The sequence below is a fragment of the Columba livia genome, chromosome 5 (genome assembly GCF_036013475.1).
Source record: "Columba livia isolate bColLiv1 breed racing homer chromosome 5, bColLiv1.pat.W.v2, whole genome shotgun sequence".
NCBI classification, from domain to species: domain Eukaryota; kingdom Metazoa; phylum Chordata; class Aves; order Columbiformes; family Columbidae; genus Columba; species Columba livia.
In genome coordinates, this window is record NC_088606.1 from 58,074,045 (window position 1) to 58,089,738 (window position 15,694).

At 36.7% G+C, this 15,694-nt stretch overlaps 1 protein-coding gene across 18 annotated transcripts in view; it reads right to left on the reverse strand.

Annotated features, from left to right (window-relative positions):
* Nucleotides 1–15,694, reverse strand: part of IRAG1 (inositol 1,4,5-triphosphate receptor associated 1) — a 112,551-nt gene that overhangs the window by 30,302 nt on the left and 66,555 nt on the right. For 12 of the 18 annotated variants that reach the window (XM_065066184.1, XM_021300648.2, XM_021300630.2 and 9 more), the window contains 3 exons: nt 11,981–12,164; nt 5,338–5,438; nt 2,478–2,548 (listed from right to left, as the gene is read on the reverse strand). The exons of 1 other annotated variant lie outside the window; for it this stretch is intronic. In XM_065066184.1, the coding sequence (XP_064922256.1) occupies nt 2,478–2,548; nt 5,338–5,438; nt 11,981–12,046 (238 nt within the window). In that variant the 5' untranslated portion in view covers nt 12,047–12,164. The remainder of the gene's footprint in view (nt 1–2,477; nt 2,549–5,337; nt 5,439–11,980; nt 12,165–15,694) is intronic. 5 more of the 18 variants (XM_065066189.1, XM_065066187.1, XM_065066185.1 and 2 more) reach the window with 1 other exon arrangement.

The following is a 15,694-nucleotide window of genomic DNA, read 5'->3' on the forward strand; positions in this document are numbered from 1 at the left end:
GTCTTGAAAAACCTGTAAGGATGAAGAATTCAAAACCTCTCTGGGCAGATTGCTCTAATGCTTGACTTTACAGCGAGTGAAAAGTTCTTGGTAACCACTTAGAGCTTTCCTTGTTTCAAATTACATCCACTGCCTCTTGCCCTCCTGCTATAAGCCTAGCTCTGTTTTCTTAATCGTCTTCTCACTGCTATTGAAAGGCTGTATTAGGTTTCCCCTAAAGCTATCTCTTCTCCAGGCCACCTCCTTCAGCCTTCCTTCATCAGGCAAGAGTTTCAGCACCTGGTCCGACCTCATGGCCCACCTTTGGATTTGTTCCCATTTATCAACTCACTTTTTTTATTGGATGTCCTAAGACTGGATGCAATTTTCTAGATGCAGTCTAATGAGTGCTGAGTAAAGGGGAATGAGCACTTCCTTGATCTGCTGGGTAAGTTTCTGCTAGTCCAGTCCACGCCATCGTTAGCCCTCTTTGCTGCAAGGGCACACTGCTGGCTCATGTTCAACCTGCTGTCTACCAAGGCCTCCAGGCCTTTGTCAACAGAGCAGCTTTCCAGCCAGCCAAGCCCCAGCCTGTACCTACTGCAAGGGGTTACTCCTTCCCACATGTAGGAAGCTGAATTTGTCTTTGCTGAACTTCACCAAGTTCTTAGTGGCCCATTCCTCCAGCCTGTTTAGGTCTCTCTGAATTGTAGCATTGCCCTCAAGCACATATTAATCTCCCCAATTTGATTTCATTTGCTAATTTTGATCAAAAATTATTACTCTGAGTGCACTCCATAGTCCTCCAGGTCATTGATTAAGATGGAAAGCACAACTGATTTTCTTGAGTGGGTTCCAAGGCACAGCCAAGGGCTGACCAGAGCAGCTGGCACAGGAGCAGGCTGGAAGGAAAGGTCTGGCTTCAGCACAATGACATCTGGAAAAGTTTATTTCTTTCTGAGAACACTCTCCTTTCACTAAAGTCCAGGGAGCATATGATCAACCAACCAGTCACTACCTGCAGAGACAAACTATCCAACCATTATTTTACCTGTCCAGTTGTCCCCCCATCCAGACCATAAAGTCCTAATTTAGACACCACATTTGGGGGGGAGCTGGGGATGGGGGAGCAGATCTTGCTGCTGCCTCTTCAAGTATGGAGGGATAATCATTATTTTGTGTAAGTCTGATTTCTGTAAGTATGGTTCTGTAAATTTGTTTAGTTTCCACAAGTTTAGTTACCTCTAAAATCAACTTCTGGCAAGCAGGGTAGGTTTTTAAGCGTTCCAAGTACCCTTAAGTGGATTTGAGCTGATTTATGTGGATCTTATCTCCATCTTAGTTTTATAGGACGCATAAAGGAAGTTTTCCTTTGAATACAAGCAGCCAAAATCCACATTTTAGTCATTAATTTAAAGGACCAATCACAAAACTGGAGCAGATGCACAAGAAGTCACAACTCTTTGAAGCCTCCTAACAATCTTTCACCGGCCTTTCTCTCAACTACATTGTTATAGGCATACTGATGCAACTGAGTACCCAATTATGAAAGTGACAGAATCACAAGCTAGTAAGGATTAATTCTAGCTGTTACTGATACAAATAGTTAGCACCTTCTCTTTGCATGGCTGAGAAGGTAACTCTAGTACAACAGTGGAAATACTACTTACATAAAATATTTTATTATCTTATTAACAAAAAGGATGTTCTGCTGAATTTAAAAGTCTCCAATTGTGTGAAACTAGCCCAGGATCGCGGGTATATAAAAGTATTATTGCATTTTTGTCATGTCAGAAATCTCAAATTAATTCCAGCAAACTAATTGTCATAAATCCACACAAACAAAAATAAATGACATGTAATAATACGTTAAATTCTATCAGAAAGGGTGCTTGCCTCTCTACTTTGAGAAAGAAAATTAAAAACAGAAATAAAATCAAGTGAATACACTGCTAACAGCAGAGAGACTCTGGGCTACTTTCAGAGGTACTGATTTTATTTTTCTTCATGCAATAGCTCCTATACAAGAGAAAGTAGAAACATACCTATAATTCAGGGAAAGCAGACACTGGAACAGGCTGCCCAGGGGGGTTGTGGAGTCTCCTACTCTGGAGACATTCAAAACCTGCCTGGAAACCTTCCTGTGTAACCTCATCTGGGTGTTTCTGCTCCGGCAGGGGGATTGCACTGGATGATCTTTTGAGGTCCCTTCCAATTCCTAACATTCTGTGATTCTGTAATCTATCAGCTTTATGAAACTACCAATACACATATTTCCCTGGCTCGCTGTGCATGCAATCCACTGAAGATCATAAGTGATCACGAGGATCATGAGTGATCACAACTCAGCACACTGGCAGCAGTCCCTGTGTGTGCATTAGACAGCACACACAGGAAAAAAGCTGCAGTCAAGACAGCCAGACTCTATATTTAGGTCTCTATTGCATGTCACACTTTCTGAGAAAAGATCCTAGTGTAAGTGAATAATCGCTTCTTACCAACAGAAGTCAATGAGTTTGTTGGACTCCTAGTGGCACGGTTAGAATGTCTCCTATGAGGACTACGAGGCCTAGAGAGAAAAATGAACAAACAGAAATGTGGGGGGTATGCCACAAAGAAAAAGAAAAAAGTTCTACTTCTCTATAAAAAGTTGACATACAAAAAAAAAAAAAAAGTGTTTTCTTTGATTAAAAAAATAAAACCAAAAAGCTTTTACTGAAATTCCTCTCATCTCCAAACAACTGATAAATGGAGGAAGACTGTAGAAACAAGGAAAATCACAGAAATCGCTCTCATAAAGTAATTCTGACATTGGCTGATAACCTCATATACTGTGAACTTCTGATTTCTCAGAGAAAACACATTTCTTTAGTTCATTATCATGACTTAAAACTCATGTAAATATCTTACATTGCAGGGGGAAAAGAAAAAAAAAAAAAAAACAAAAATTAGTCTTTGTAAGTTATTAGTGCTTCCTAAACTAAGTTTTAAGATTGAAATAATTTCTTAGGCTCCTATATTGACACAGCAATATGGGAACTTTCTAGATTGAAAATCAGGTGAAAGTCTCAAATGACTGCAGGAAATTAAATTCTGACCCAGCAAATAATGCTGCTTTTAAAGGGCTGCATTATAATCCCGACTCTTAAATAATCTTGAAGTTTGGAGAAGTACACTTTAAAGATATAAGCAAATTATTGTCTACATCTACGATCAATACTTTCTGATCAGTTTTTTCTCACACTTCAAGTCTAATGGCAGGTCAATGCATTAAAAATCCCAGGTCAAGAAGTATGCTTTATTAGAAGACTGAAAATAACCTTATTTCGACTCAAAATTGAATTGAAGTTTTCAATTTACAACAGATTATTTCCATTCAACAGCTTACTTTTACATACACTGAACCTCACGGTGATATTGCCCTGTCTACCTGAACAGGTCCAAACATCTGCTTCAAAACTCACTGTACTATAGTATTCCAGCTAGACATTTAAGTGCTTCCAGCTATCTTAGAATCACTGTCTACTTGAATTTTCAACAGATTCCTATTTAATTTCAGAAGATGAGGAACGCGCTCCTATTGCAGATCCCAGGTGCTGCAGAACTTTGTTTTGCAGCTTCACCTGAACAGTAGGAGGAGTGAACAGATATGAGGGATGAAGGGTAAAGGAAAGAGCTGGAAAAGAAGCCTACACTTGTTGCATCTCTTCTTTAGGTAGAAAAAAAGTCCAGTAACTTTGTTTATAATCCTTTCAACTCAGGACTGTAAAAGAACTGAGCATATCTTAATTAGCTTTAAAAGAAAACGTTAAAGATGCTGACCAATAATATAATGATATTTTAATATCTCAGAATATTATAATATAAACCAGTTAGCCAGCAATGTGAGACTACCAACAATTTTTCTAAGGAAAGAAATGATATACAATAATAGTAGCTTCACTAGCAAAACCTTCAGTTACATAAAACAGTGTGTGTTTTAAGTCAACAGCAAGATAATATGCACAAGACTGGAAGGTAGATTTATTCTGAAAGATATAGGAAATATGGTAAACCTGTCAAAAGAAGTTAAGAAGCATTTTCAGCAGTTCATAAAACTGTCAATCGCTAAACATAAAAGAGAAATAAAATACTTGCAAAAGCTATTAGTAAAAATTGCAACATATTTTTATGATCATAAGTCTTCCTTGGAAATTTTCTGCCCTCACATATAAGCCTTATTATACAATTTGTCATACATGCCAAGTACTTCTTTTGCAAAAACCTTCCTTCATTAAAGCACACTTTAGTAATTTAAGGATCATGCAAACAGATTGTTTTTAAGAACAACATAGTTTGTTGTTGTGTTTTCCTTTCAATAGACAAAACAATTACAACAGATTGCAGATATTGCTACAATGCCTATTTTTCAGCATGATACTAAGGATATTGTAATAAGATGGTAATATAGCTAGTTCTTTAATTCAAGAAGGGAACAGACAACACAGGCTTTGTACATAAGATAAAACCATTCGCAAGAGCATACCTTGTGGAACTCACATCTTTAGTATTTCAAAAAGCAGTAATCTTTTTTTAAATCTTACAAGAATTAATTTCCTAACTCTACATCAGTCCACAAAGTTCTTACTGGTTCAGTGGAAATATTTATGGGAGTAAAGGCAGTACTAGTGGTGTACATATATAATTAGTACACCAGAATTAGGGATTTATCTACTAAAGTGAAAAATTTCCATAGGGGAAAATACTTCAGGAAACATAAAAATGCTTAATTGTCCCATTTTGGTTGCTCATTTACTGGGTCTAAGTAAAGTTCAAGATTTGGGCAGAAAGACAGTATTGCACGTTTCCATGCACAGAACATGAGGAATCCAACTGCAGTTACCCTTGTAGTAGGTGCAGGATTGCAGTGCACATACACACACCACTGTATGTCTACAAAAGGCTTTGACCAAGACATGTTTTCCTCACCAGGCCATATTTTATTTTCTAGGAAAAGGATGGACTACAAAAGTTACAGCTTTTAGCCCAAAGTACGCAAAACTTTACATGAACTTTCTCATATTTCAGAATAGCATAATTTGAAACTAAAAAATGTAAATTAAAGTATATTGAGTCAGGTTGGCAGGCTTAGTACAGCATATGAAACTCTTTTTAGTATCAATTATATACCTGTCCTCCCCCACTTCCCTCCATCCAAAGAATCATCATCAAAATGAAAAGACAATATGATCAAATTACAAATAGAGATACATCAATAATATTTTGTTACAATATACATTTCAATGCAATATTTTAGAAATGCAGCTCCTGGAATTACTGTACAATTTATGCATAGATTGGTAATGTATTATATAGTACCTGTTAACCAGATTTTTATCAATTTCTACATCTGGCGTAACAGCATTCTCTGGAAGAACAATAGAAGGTGTACTGCATGTTGTCCCTTCAACAGTTGTGTCCTGAATGGTTTGTGACAAATATAAAAATGTAGTTAAACAGAAATTCAAAACACTGAATATTGATGCTCTATGTGGAAAATAATGTGTATTGCTCAATTTAGCTAAAAGAGAGACTTATTGAACTAAGCGAGAATTAGCTCTTATTTGATAAAACAAATGTGAATTAGAAGCCTATACATAAATTGCTAAAAAGAGATGATGGAGACCTGGAATATCTGTTTTATTTACAAATTTTCAATGCACACAAGCTAAACCCAGTAAGCATGGAACTAATGAGAAAGCTTTAAAACAGTAGACAAACTGAGTTTTCACAGAGCAAACCATTCCTCTGCTAAAGTACATGTACAGCATTTAGTGAACTCGCAAGCTGAATGCAAGTGTGAAAAGCAGCAATGTATAACAGCGCTAAATTCTGCATATAAAACCTCCAAACAGTACTAGCGTGCAATGAAAGGTTGAATAAATGTAGTATCAAGAGTACACATGATATTAAGAAAAAAAGTTATAATATTATCTTGTCAGTGTTCTATTTCTTTTTCCCTCCCATTAATTGGATTTTTTTTAATATAACTGCAATATTTAATAAAATACAATACATTTTTTAAGCAACAAAAGAAAGTGGCACTGAATATCAAAGTATGCTTGCCTTCCTAAAAAAATATGAGAACTTGTCCTCAGAATTTAATCTCACACCTTCTACCACATTGACCCCAATCAGCTCACGAGAAGGAATCAGTTTTCTGTGAAATATCCCAAATGGAAATGAATCAAGTTGGAACAAAAAACGACAGTGGGTTTCTCATATGTGATAAAAAAATAATTACTTCTACCCCATGTACTACATTTGGATTAACAAAAACCAAAAGAAAAGACAAAACAACTCCTGTACTGTAGAAAGGCTAACTAAGCAATCTTGTGTTCACAGTCATACAAGAAGTTGAAAAAAGTGATTAACATAATATCATGCAGAAGAGGGAAAGTGAAGGCACCTGTTAGAAGTTGCAGTTTTTATTTCAAAGGACAATAATGAGACGAGTAGAGCATATCATAGCAGTGTGAGTATTTATAGCTGGAGGGAAAGCTTCACAAAAGTGGCAGGGAATTGCCATCAATCAGCTTGTAAAATGTAAATATTAATTTCTAAATTCTCAAATCCTAGGTGCTTCTGCTAGGTATTGTGTGTACAAATGTTTAGTTATTTGGAATTTTTTTTCCCCCTGAAACTACGTCCCAGATTTTCAGAAGACATTTTTACTTTATTTGGCATTGGACTAGATAACAGAATATAACTGAATAGTTTAACTTGGAAGGGACCTACAGCGATCATCTAGTCCAACTGCCTGACCACTTCAGGCCTGACCAAAAGTTAAAGCGTGTTCTTAAGGGCATTGTCTAAATGCCACTTAAACACCGACAGGCCTGGGGCATCAACCACCTCCCTAGGAAGCAACACTCCTGGATTTTCTAAAAGAGAATGCTATCCATGGCACAAAGCAAATTATACTCGACTATTATAAACATAATTTTCCTTTAAATGAAAAAGCATTTGTTGTCAATTTTGTTGACTCCTTTTAAGAATGCTTACCTACTAGACATTGACACAGGTGTAATGAATTCAAAGTACCATTTATTTTGGTAATATTCATTAAAAAGGCAGGTAATAAAAAGCTGTAATAAAAGCACTAATTGAGGCATTTACAGAATGAAGCATGTAATAGCTCACAGTTTAACAAGTCAACATTTTAGAACAGAGAAAATAAAGTATTTTCAACTATTTGAAACAAAGGCCATCATTAATAATCGTTTCGGTCATCTACCGTTATGTGGAGAAACTAGTGGTCATAACATTTGTTACCATAAACAAGCAGCCAAGAATATAAATTGAAATGCAATTATATACATCTGGAAAGCTAACAGTTACATGACTGCTAATATCCATCAGATCCAATAGAACTCCTTTCAGCATCTCCCCCAGTGCTGCATTTTACTCTTGTTGAAATGATGTTTTTTCTGATCAATTCAAAGGAATCTAGAAGCCTTTTGAAAATTGTGTAATATTAAAGGACATAGAATAATGCTTCTTCCTCTCAAAGGCAATAAAATATACTTTGGTTTGGACATCTGATCTAGGATTTGTGATTCTGTTGTAAATAGCATTTTTTTTTTAGACTAAAATAAATACGTTCCATGATATTCCACACTTCTATACTCATAATTCTCATTTGACGTTCCTTGGCAAGTTCACATTGTCTGTCACAGGATAGCAGGACAGGAAACATGCCAAGAAAATTATGCAAAGTTTACTAAAAGTTTACAAAAAATATCCTTGTAATGTAGGAAACCTTAGAATGCAAAAGCATGATCTATTATGTGATCCAAGTGCAAGGCTGACATTGTATGATAATAGTTTGAAAGCAATTTTTAGTAGTATGCTCCAAAATGTTACTGAGTAACAATGTATTTTGTGTAACAGTCATAAAAATTCAGGTGACTGCCCTTCTTCCAGGGCAAAGCAGCTGAGTACCCATGCACATTCCTTATACTCATCTCATGACTGCCAAACAGCAAAAGCTTTTGAATGACATTACATCAGTCCTAAAGTCACTCAAGTCCATTTTAGGACTTTAAAAAACCAGCTCATTAAAAAGAAAAAAGGAAAAGAAAAAGGCTGTAGGCAAGGCTAGTTCAGGTCAGGTAGAATATATTAAGTGTGGTCAGCTGCTATAGCAGTTTGACTTGTACCCAGGTGAAAACTCACGACTCTTGTTGTGGTGCATTTGTATAGGAGATGGCAGAGAGAACCTATAGAGCAGGAGTAACTACTTCCACATTTATATAATCCTAAAATTACGTTCGGCCCTTTGAAGCCAATCGCAAAGCTGATGCGGCCCTCAGTGAAAATGAGTTTGACATTCCTGCTATAGAGCATGAAGCTCCCAGAGGGCCAGCTGGCTTGAATCAAGAGAAATCTTTCTACTCTGCAGCGTGCTCGGGCTGCTACAGGCAGTTCTTGGAAGCGAAGCTTTAACAGGAGGTTTGTGCTGTCTCACAGTCAGCACAAAGATGAAACAGAAGTTCTCCCCTGCCCACCTATCAGTGCCCTCTCTGTGTGGGCTTCCAGACAACTCTGCTCTCCAGCTGTTCCCAGCAGCTGCCTCACCTCCCAGCACCAGTGACCTCCTGCTACCAAGTCCTTGTTTACGCTTTCTCCCAAGCTCTCCTCCTCTCACAAAAATATAGGGTAAAACTCACTGCACCTTTATGGCCAGGCTGGGAACTGATCCACCTGCTCTACAAGGATGATCAGGTGCCATCCAGTTTGGTCCGTAAGGGAAGATCCAAGAGGTTCAGGGATACTCAGGGTGGATGGGATCTACAGAGATTCTGGCTGTTAAGCTCTACCAAGCCCTCACTAAGCACACACAAAAAATGTGATTTTCAAAGTTTTATAATCTGGCCAAATTTGGATGGATTTGAAGGGGCCAGGGGAAATAAAAAGAGCTCCCCTGCCAAGACAGTCAGATGATAAAGCTGTACTGTATACCACCTGAATTCTTTAAAGCATTGGGGGGGGGAAAAAAAATCTGCCCTTACTCTTAGAAATTAAATAAAGGTCTGCACTGAATTTCAGAACAAATTTGGCCTGAAATAAACACTTATTTGAAAGGCCTCATGAAATTTACTCATCTCAGAGAGCGGTTTTGTGGGTGAGACAGGGTTTTAAACAGGCATAGTTTCAGTTTCAGATATTTAAGCGAAGCGCTGAGCTGAGAGTTTAGCAAGCAAGGTAATGAAATTCAGTTATAACTGCACTGAGTTGAAACAGATGGGAGATGAGACAAAATAAACATGGAACATGTCCTTCAGAACAGAACAGGTAACATGCAGTGATTTCATAACAGTGCAATACAAATTTAAATTGGAATAATAATAATAAGAAATGCAGAAGCTTGAATGATGGAATAATCAGTGTATGAGAAACATCATGAACATCTGAAACAGACTCTTTCTCAGCAGTTGGAAGAGCCAGTAATACAGTGTTTGGGATACAAAGAAAGGAGAAAGCTGGAAATAGAAATAAGGATTTTTAATTTAAAAAGAGAGAAAGATGGCAACTCACAACTGTCCCTGAAATTGTAGGGAGATTGATAGGCCACCATAAATCTTTTAACATAGCTGTTAAGGATCTAATTTTCTTGCTGCAGGTACGCATCACATGTATAGAAATTATATTTTAATACTAAAAACCTTAAATCAGTTTTTAAGTATATTGGTGAAAGCCTATTATTATATTACTCTACGTGAACTAAATCTAATTAAATTAAAATATAGAAATGGCTAAAAATGACACATAACTATGAAGTTCTATGATTTATGCTGGGAGAAATTATTCTGTATAAAACATTTCTAAAGTGTTCAATGCTTACTGTAACAAGACAGCACAAAAACTAAGAGTTTGACTATATACTCTTAATACAGACAACATTTCAAACAAGATGCTAAAGTTCTTTGGATTACGCTAACTGCCCTCATGCCAGAGTTAATGGGAATTTCACATCTACTCTCCCCAGGAACACAGAGCTAATGGATAATTTGATGAAAGTTTTTTAGAATGGTGAACACAAGCTGCTGTAAGAAATACTGAAATGGAAAATTGTATTTATTTTCTCAAAATGACTTTGAGAAACACAAGCCAGGTCTTCCCATCATGTAAAAGATACCTGAAGTAAGCAAGAAACTACACGTGATGTAAGGTTCATTTTCTTTTTCTCAGAACTGTTTTGTGAATGTGTGTGCATTTGTGCATGCAGGGAAAAGGTGAGGAAGCATCTCCTGAAATAGAATGAGGAAACTGTTAAGACACCAGACAGCACTCAAGATTCCAGACTTGCAAAGCTTTGTTAAATGGCAGAAAACAAGTCCACTAGTTGTTAATTCCTTCTGATGCCCTCTCCTTGCTTGCAAATCCTTCTCTCACAATGATAAGTTACTTATTACATAGTTGTGCTGTAGAATTGGACTGCAACAAGACCCAATAGTGGTAACAGGTATGAGAAAGATGGAATTCTCACAACAGGGGCTAGCTGCAATCCTTAAGTAGGCTCATGAGCAGTCTGTTGGCTAAAATCCTTCCACTGCTACTTTGTGCCTAAAAAATAACAATTTATCTACAACAAAGCGTTTTGCACAGTTAAATGATTCATGACGTATCACATTATCATAGTTTATTTATGACCGGTAGGTCATACAGGTCTAAAAGGCCTGTATAATGTAATCAAAACTATTATAATTTTTTTTTTGTTTAAGATTAGGTGACTGGAATTCTTCATTTCTCCCATTTGACAAGCACACTCAGGATTATCTTCATTGATGCCTGCTGGCTTTTAGTATTTTTTCTCTTTGGGTATATTTAACCAGCAAGCATTTTGTACTAAAATACTCTTCACATGGGTGAGTTAAAAAAAAAATTAAATCTTCTTGACCTAATATATGTTCTCAGTTAATGGTCTGATGAACTTGCATCCATCTGGGGTGTTTATCTTAAGCCAGGAAACCAGCACTCAGCACAAAGTGCAATTTAGATGGAATGCATGACAAATCAGTGCAGGGCTCACTGCTGACAGTATTTTCCAACAATGTTAAAGTAGCGGATGTTTTCACCTAAAGTGTAGAATACAGTGTTCTCAAATCCAGTGACAGTGATACATTTTTAATTGAGGATGTGCCAGATTATAAATCCTCTCTTTCTTTACACCAGGTTGCATAAAACAGGATGATCTGGATAACCTGTGATTTTGTAATCACAGTAAGATTATGTATTTCAGCTAAGCTAACAATTAGAAAAACCCAGCCACTTTATTAGAACATAAAATTGCTTTTTATCAGTGGCATAAATTATTCAAAAGGGAGAATTATCATCTCTTATTGATTAAAAAAAATTATCTGCAAATCAAACATACAAAACCAAATATGTGCCACACTGTTGAGCAACAAAATGATGAGTATGTCTGGGAAACACCCACCTGCTCTCTGTATAGTTCCAGTATAAGTTCAGCTACTACTGTGGCAAATAAAGCACTGAGAAAGACTACAAACCAAAAGGCAGATTTTCATCTTTCACACGCACATGAATTGCATAGCATCTCCCATATATGTAAAGGCAACATTAGCTGTTTCAAGACTAGTGTGAAGTACAAGCCTAAGGTATTTTCTCAAAGGTTAAAGTTAACTGTAAAAACAAAGGATATTTTTGGACAGCTTTGATATAAATGGTTCAGAACGGACAGACATATAAGCCTCCAGATAAAACTGATAAACAAGCACTCGAGCAACTTGAGTTCTCATTCCTTAGTCTAGAAAGTATTTGAAGAATTCTAAGAACATCAACTGAAACATCAATCATAGCTTCATCACTTAATCAAAACACACTAATACAAAGCAATGATTAGATCTTATTTTATAAATGCCTAAATATATACAAACTGGTTACAGGCTTCAGGTTTCTAACAAGTGTCAGAAAACTCCTTTGTAAGAGTGCTTACTTTGGTTGGAGAACTGCTGTGCTGTGCCTCTTTTGATTGTCCCTTGTCTTCAGGTAAGGTTGGCATGGTGGACAGTGTGAAGCCCGTGGAACTGCAATGTGGACTAACAGGACCATGCACCGCTGAGAAGCTGTTTCAAGTTAGCCTGAAGGCATAAGTGCTGAGAGGCCTTGTGATCCGTAGGCTGTGTTAGATGCCAAAAATACAAATCAAGTCAAGTTCATTTAAAACTCTGTGCTCTAACAACGAGATCACTTTACAACAACAAACAGTATTAAGGTTTAAAATTAAAAATGCTATCTCGTGTTTTATTAACTAAAGCTTTCAAGGTCAAGTATAACTTAGTACATGCACTCAAAATGGACAATGTTCTGTTCTTGTTGCTATTTCCATCTCATCCCTCCATTTTGCAGGTTTTTTTATTTTTTCATTACTATGACTGTTTTGGCTGTGACCAAACTACTGTTTCTAAAAATCCTATAAGAAGAAAACCACATCCTGGATATCTGCAATATGTCTTTCAGAAACTAACAAAGTCCTAATGCTACAAAGCATGATCTCAGATTTCAAAGAAAGGAGTAAAACTGGAAACCCAGATGGTGGCACTCTTCCTTTGAGCAAGAGCAAGGCCTGGGTGAATTGTGCAAAAGACTTGGTATGCATCTGCACAAGACAATGCTGTGCAGGACACTTCTGAAGCAAAACAGCAGTAATGCCCAAATGGGGGATAAAAATAAATCACTGCCTATTAGCTGAGAAAATTCTCGTTATTAGTATCAATGGGAGCTACTGCCTTCACAAGGGTATTATTAGTACTAAAACTTGTCCAGTAGTCTGAAGGTGAGAAACGTCAGGTACTAATCCTCATAGCTACAGTGTATGTATTACAAGACTTACTCTGACACCTACCGGATAGTTAAGGAATGGTCCTCATAAAGAAATTCGACTACTTGGTGGTGCCTACAGATGAGAGACAATCCAGTTGTCAGAGACAGCCTGGTACACAGCTTCTGCCTGGACTCAGTAAAAGCTATCTATATTCCCTTTACAGATAATTCACAGCTCTGTACAGAATGGAGCTGTGCCTTCAAGCAGTAATAGAACAACTTCAGTAGTGTGCCAAGGAGATAAATATACCCAATAAGCATAGATTCAACCTCCAAAACATGTTATCTTCTCCCCAGACAGAATCACTAATCTCATCTCTAGTCTTTTACTCTTCTGGAAATCAAGACAGGTGGAACAAAGAGGTTGAGGTGAGGCGATGACTTGAAGTTCAAGGAACTTAGCACTGTAAGATTAACCTACAGTTTTCCCTTCCATTACAGGGAAGGGCAAAAAAACGTATTCAGGAACATGTCAGTTCATTGTGGCTGAGAATTGAAATAGACAAAATAGTTGCACTGATTAAAAAACAAAACAAAACAAACATTCAGAGGAAATACTGGAGCAGCCTCAGTAGTGGCAAGTTCCTCACCTCAGCTTTCACAGAAAAAAATCTGTGTTTAAAGCCTATAGAATGTGTGAAATCCAAATTTGAACTATAGAAGCAGGTAAACTCTGTGCTTTTATTAGAAATTTAATTTTCTTTTGCTAGAAGAGGAAGACAAGGTGACCTCACATTAAATTTAATGCAGAACTAACAGATTGTAAAAATGATCTCCACACGAGTGTGTTCTGAAAAAAACACAACTATTTCATTTAAGTTCCTTGATAGAGACAGTAGAAAAGATGCAGCATATATGACAATTATGAAGACTAAGATAATGACTTTTTTTGAATAGTGAGTATAATTTTTCCAGAGCAGTATATGCTATAGGAATGGCATGTTTGAAGCTTTTGCAGACATTTTGAACCTGTTATGGGTGAATTTCTAGTTCTACTGCAATAAGTGGAAGCTCATGTTTTTATCATTATTTTAGCCACCTCTGACATTAAATAAAAGTAGAGGAAGCTTTCTATGAATAAGAGGAAGATTTAAAATGTTTAATAAGGCAAAATATGTCTAAAGTGCCTAATATGGTGGAAAACACACACATTTTAATAAACCCACAGAGATTAGGCACATAGCAATAGCATTAAACATCTCTGTGTTTCAACAGTTAAGTATTTTTGTATGAAAAAACAGTCAGCAACTATTAACAACACATGAAGATGAGATAGAAGCTAGCTAACTAAAAAAAAGTGATATGGACTTGCTTTTCATCTCTGTAACAAATTCCTGGCATCCTACACAATTTCTGAGTTTTCAAGAACTCAAATTCAAACAAAAACAAAAAGAGAAGATATAAATTTGGCTGTTTATCTAATCCCTCTTAGTGTTTGCCTTATGAATGGTTCTGATAGGCTCGACTCAACAGAATGCTGGGCCTGAAAAACCAGGAATGTTTCAAGTCATGGCCAAAGTGTATTTGCAGTCCTACATGGAGTTGTATAAGGTATTGCATCAAAGTGGTTTATTCTCAGTCCTAGCTGAGGTACATACTAAACTTTAAAAAGTAATGCAAGTCATATTGAAAAAGAAAGAACTATTCACATCAAGTTTCAGTTCATTTTTCAGATTTAAAAAGCAAAAAAACTTTGAAAGAAAAAAAATAAATCAGCAGACTTGTCTAAGAATAGAAAGGGACAAATCGCGAGCTGTGTTGTCTTAGAGATGCAGCACAGAAAGTACAGCCAAGGGAGAATGGAGGGGAGAAAGACGACTTGATGCCACCTTAACAACCCCCAGATTTGGAGTGGACTGAGTTCAGTCCATCTCTGACACAATTAGAACCTTACCCTGACTTCCTTACAGGGCTATCTCTGCAAATAGGAAAAAACTCCAAATCTTTGTGGTGCTTATCAGTAGGAAAATTTCTTCTTCTGACTTTCCATTTTTTCCTAACATCTCTCCAGAAAATGCCAGTGCTGAGGACTGTATTGGAGCTGTGTAAGCTTGTCTATGATTATTCATATTCTCAGGCCTCTTAAAACTAATGCAGTTTTTGCACATCTTGACTGCACTGCTACAGTCCTCTAAGGGCTACAATTTACCAGTATTTCAACAAAATATATAAGGACATAGTTCAATTCATAAGCTATATATATGATTTGGAACTCTTGAATGTTTGGGTTTTTATTTTTCAACCTAAACGCTTATTTTAAATCTGTACAGTGTTCTTAAAATCAGCAGTCCAGATCCTTTAAAGACTTTATGATGCTAAACCAGCACAAACATAACATCTTGTAAATCAAATCGATACAACCAATGGAGCCATCTTCTTGCTCCATGCTGTGCAATGAGTTCTGCCATTTTCTGTATAAATTACTGCCTTCTGATACTAGTAGGTTTAGAAGTGATGGAACCTTAAGATACTAAGTGAATAAATGTTCTTCTTCCATCACCGCTGAAGTGACCTTATGCCTATTGGATTGGGCAATGAAAATAGCCACAGTAAATGTCAATGAGAGTAAAAATATACAGAAAAAGGTTTTATGAGAACACTCTAACAAGAATTAGAGGGGCTTATCTTTATCTCATAAACGTAAATAAGAAAGGAAGGGAAGAAAGAAATGTCCTTGGAAAATGTATTTCCCTGGAAGATACATTTTTTTTCTTCAGTAGAGCCTTAGAACCCACAGAAATACTCACCTCTATCTACAAAGCCAGATTACAGCCTTACTGAACCCTAAGCCAAAGTACAGAATGCATGACTACCCTGGTTCTAAGCC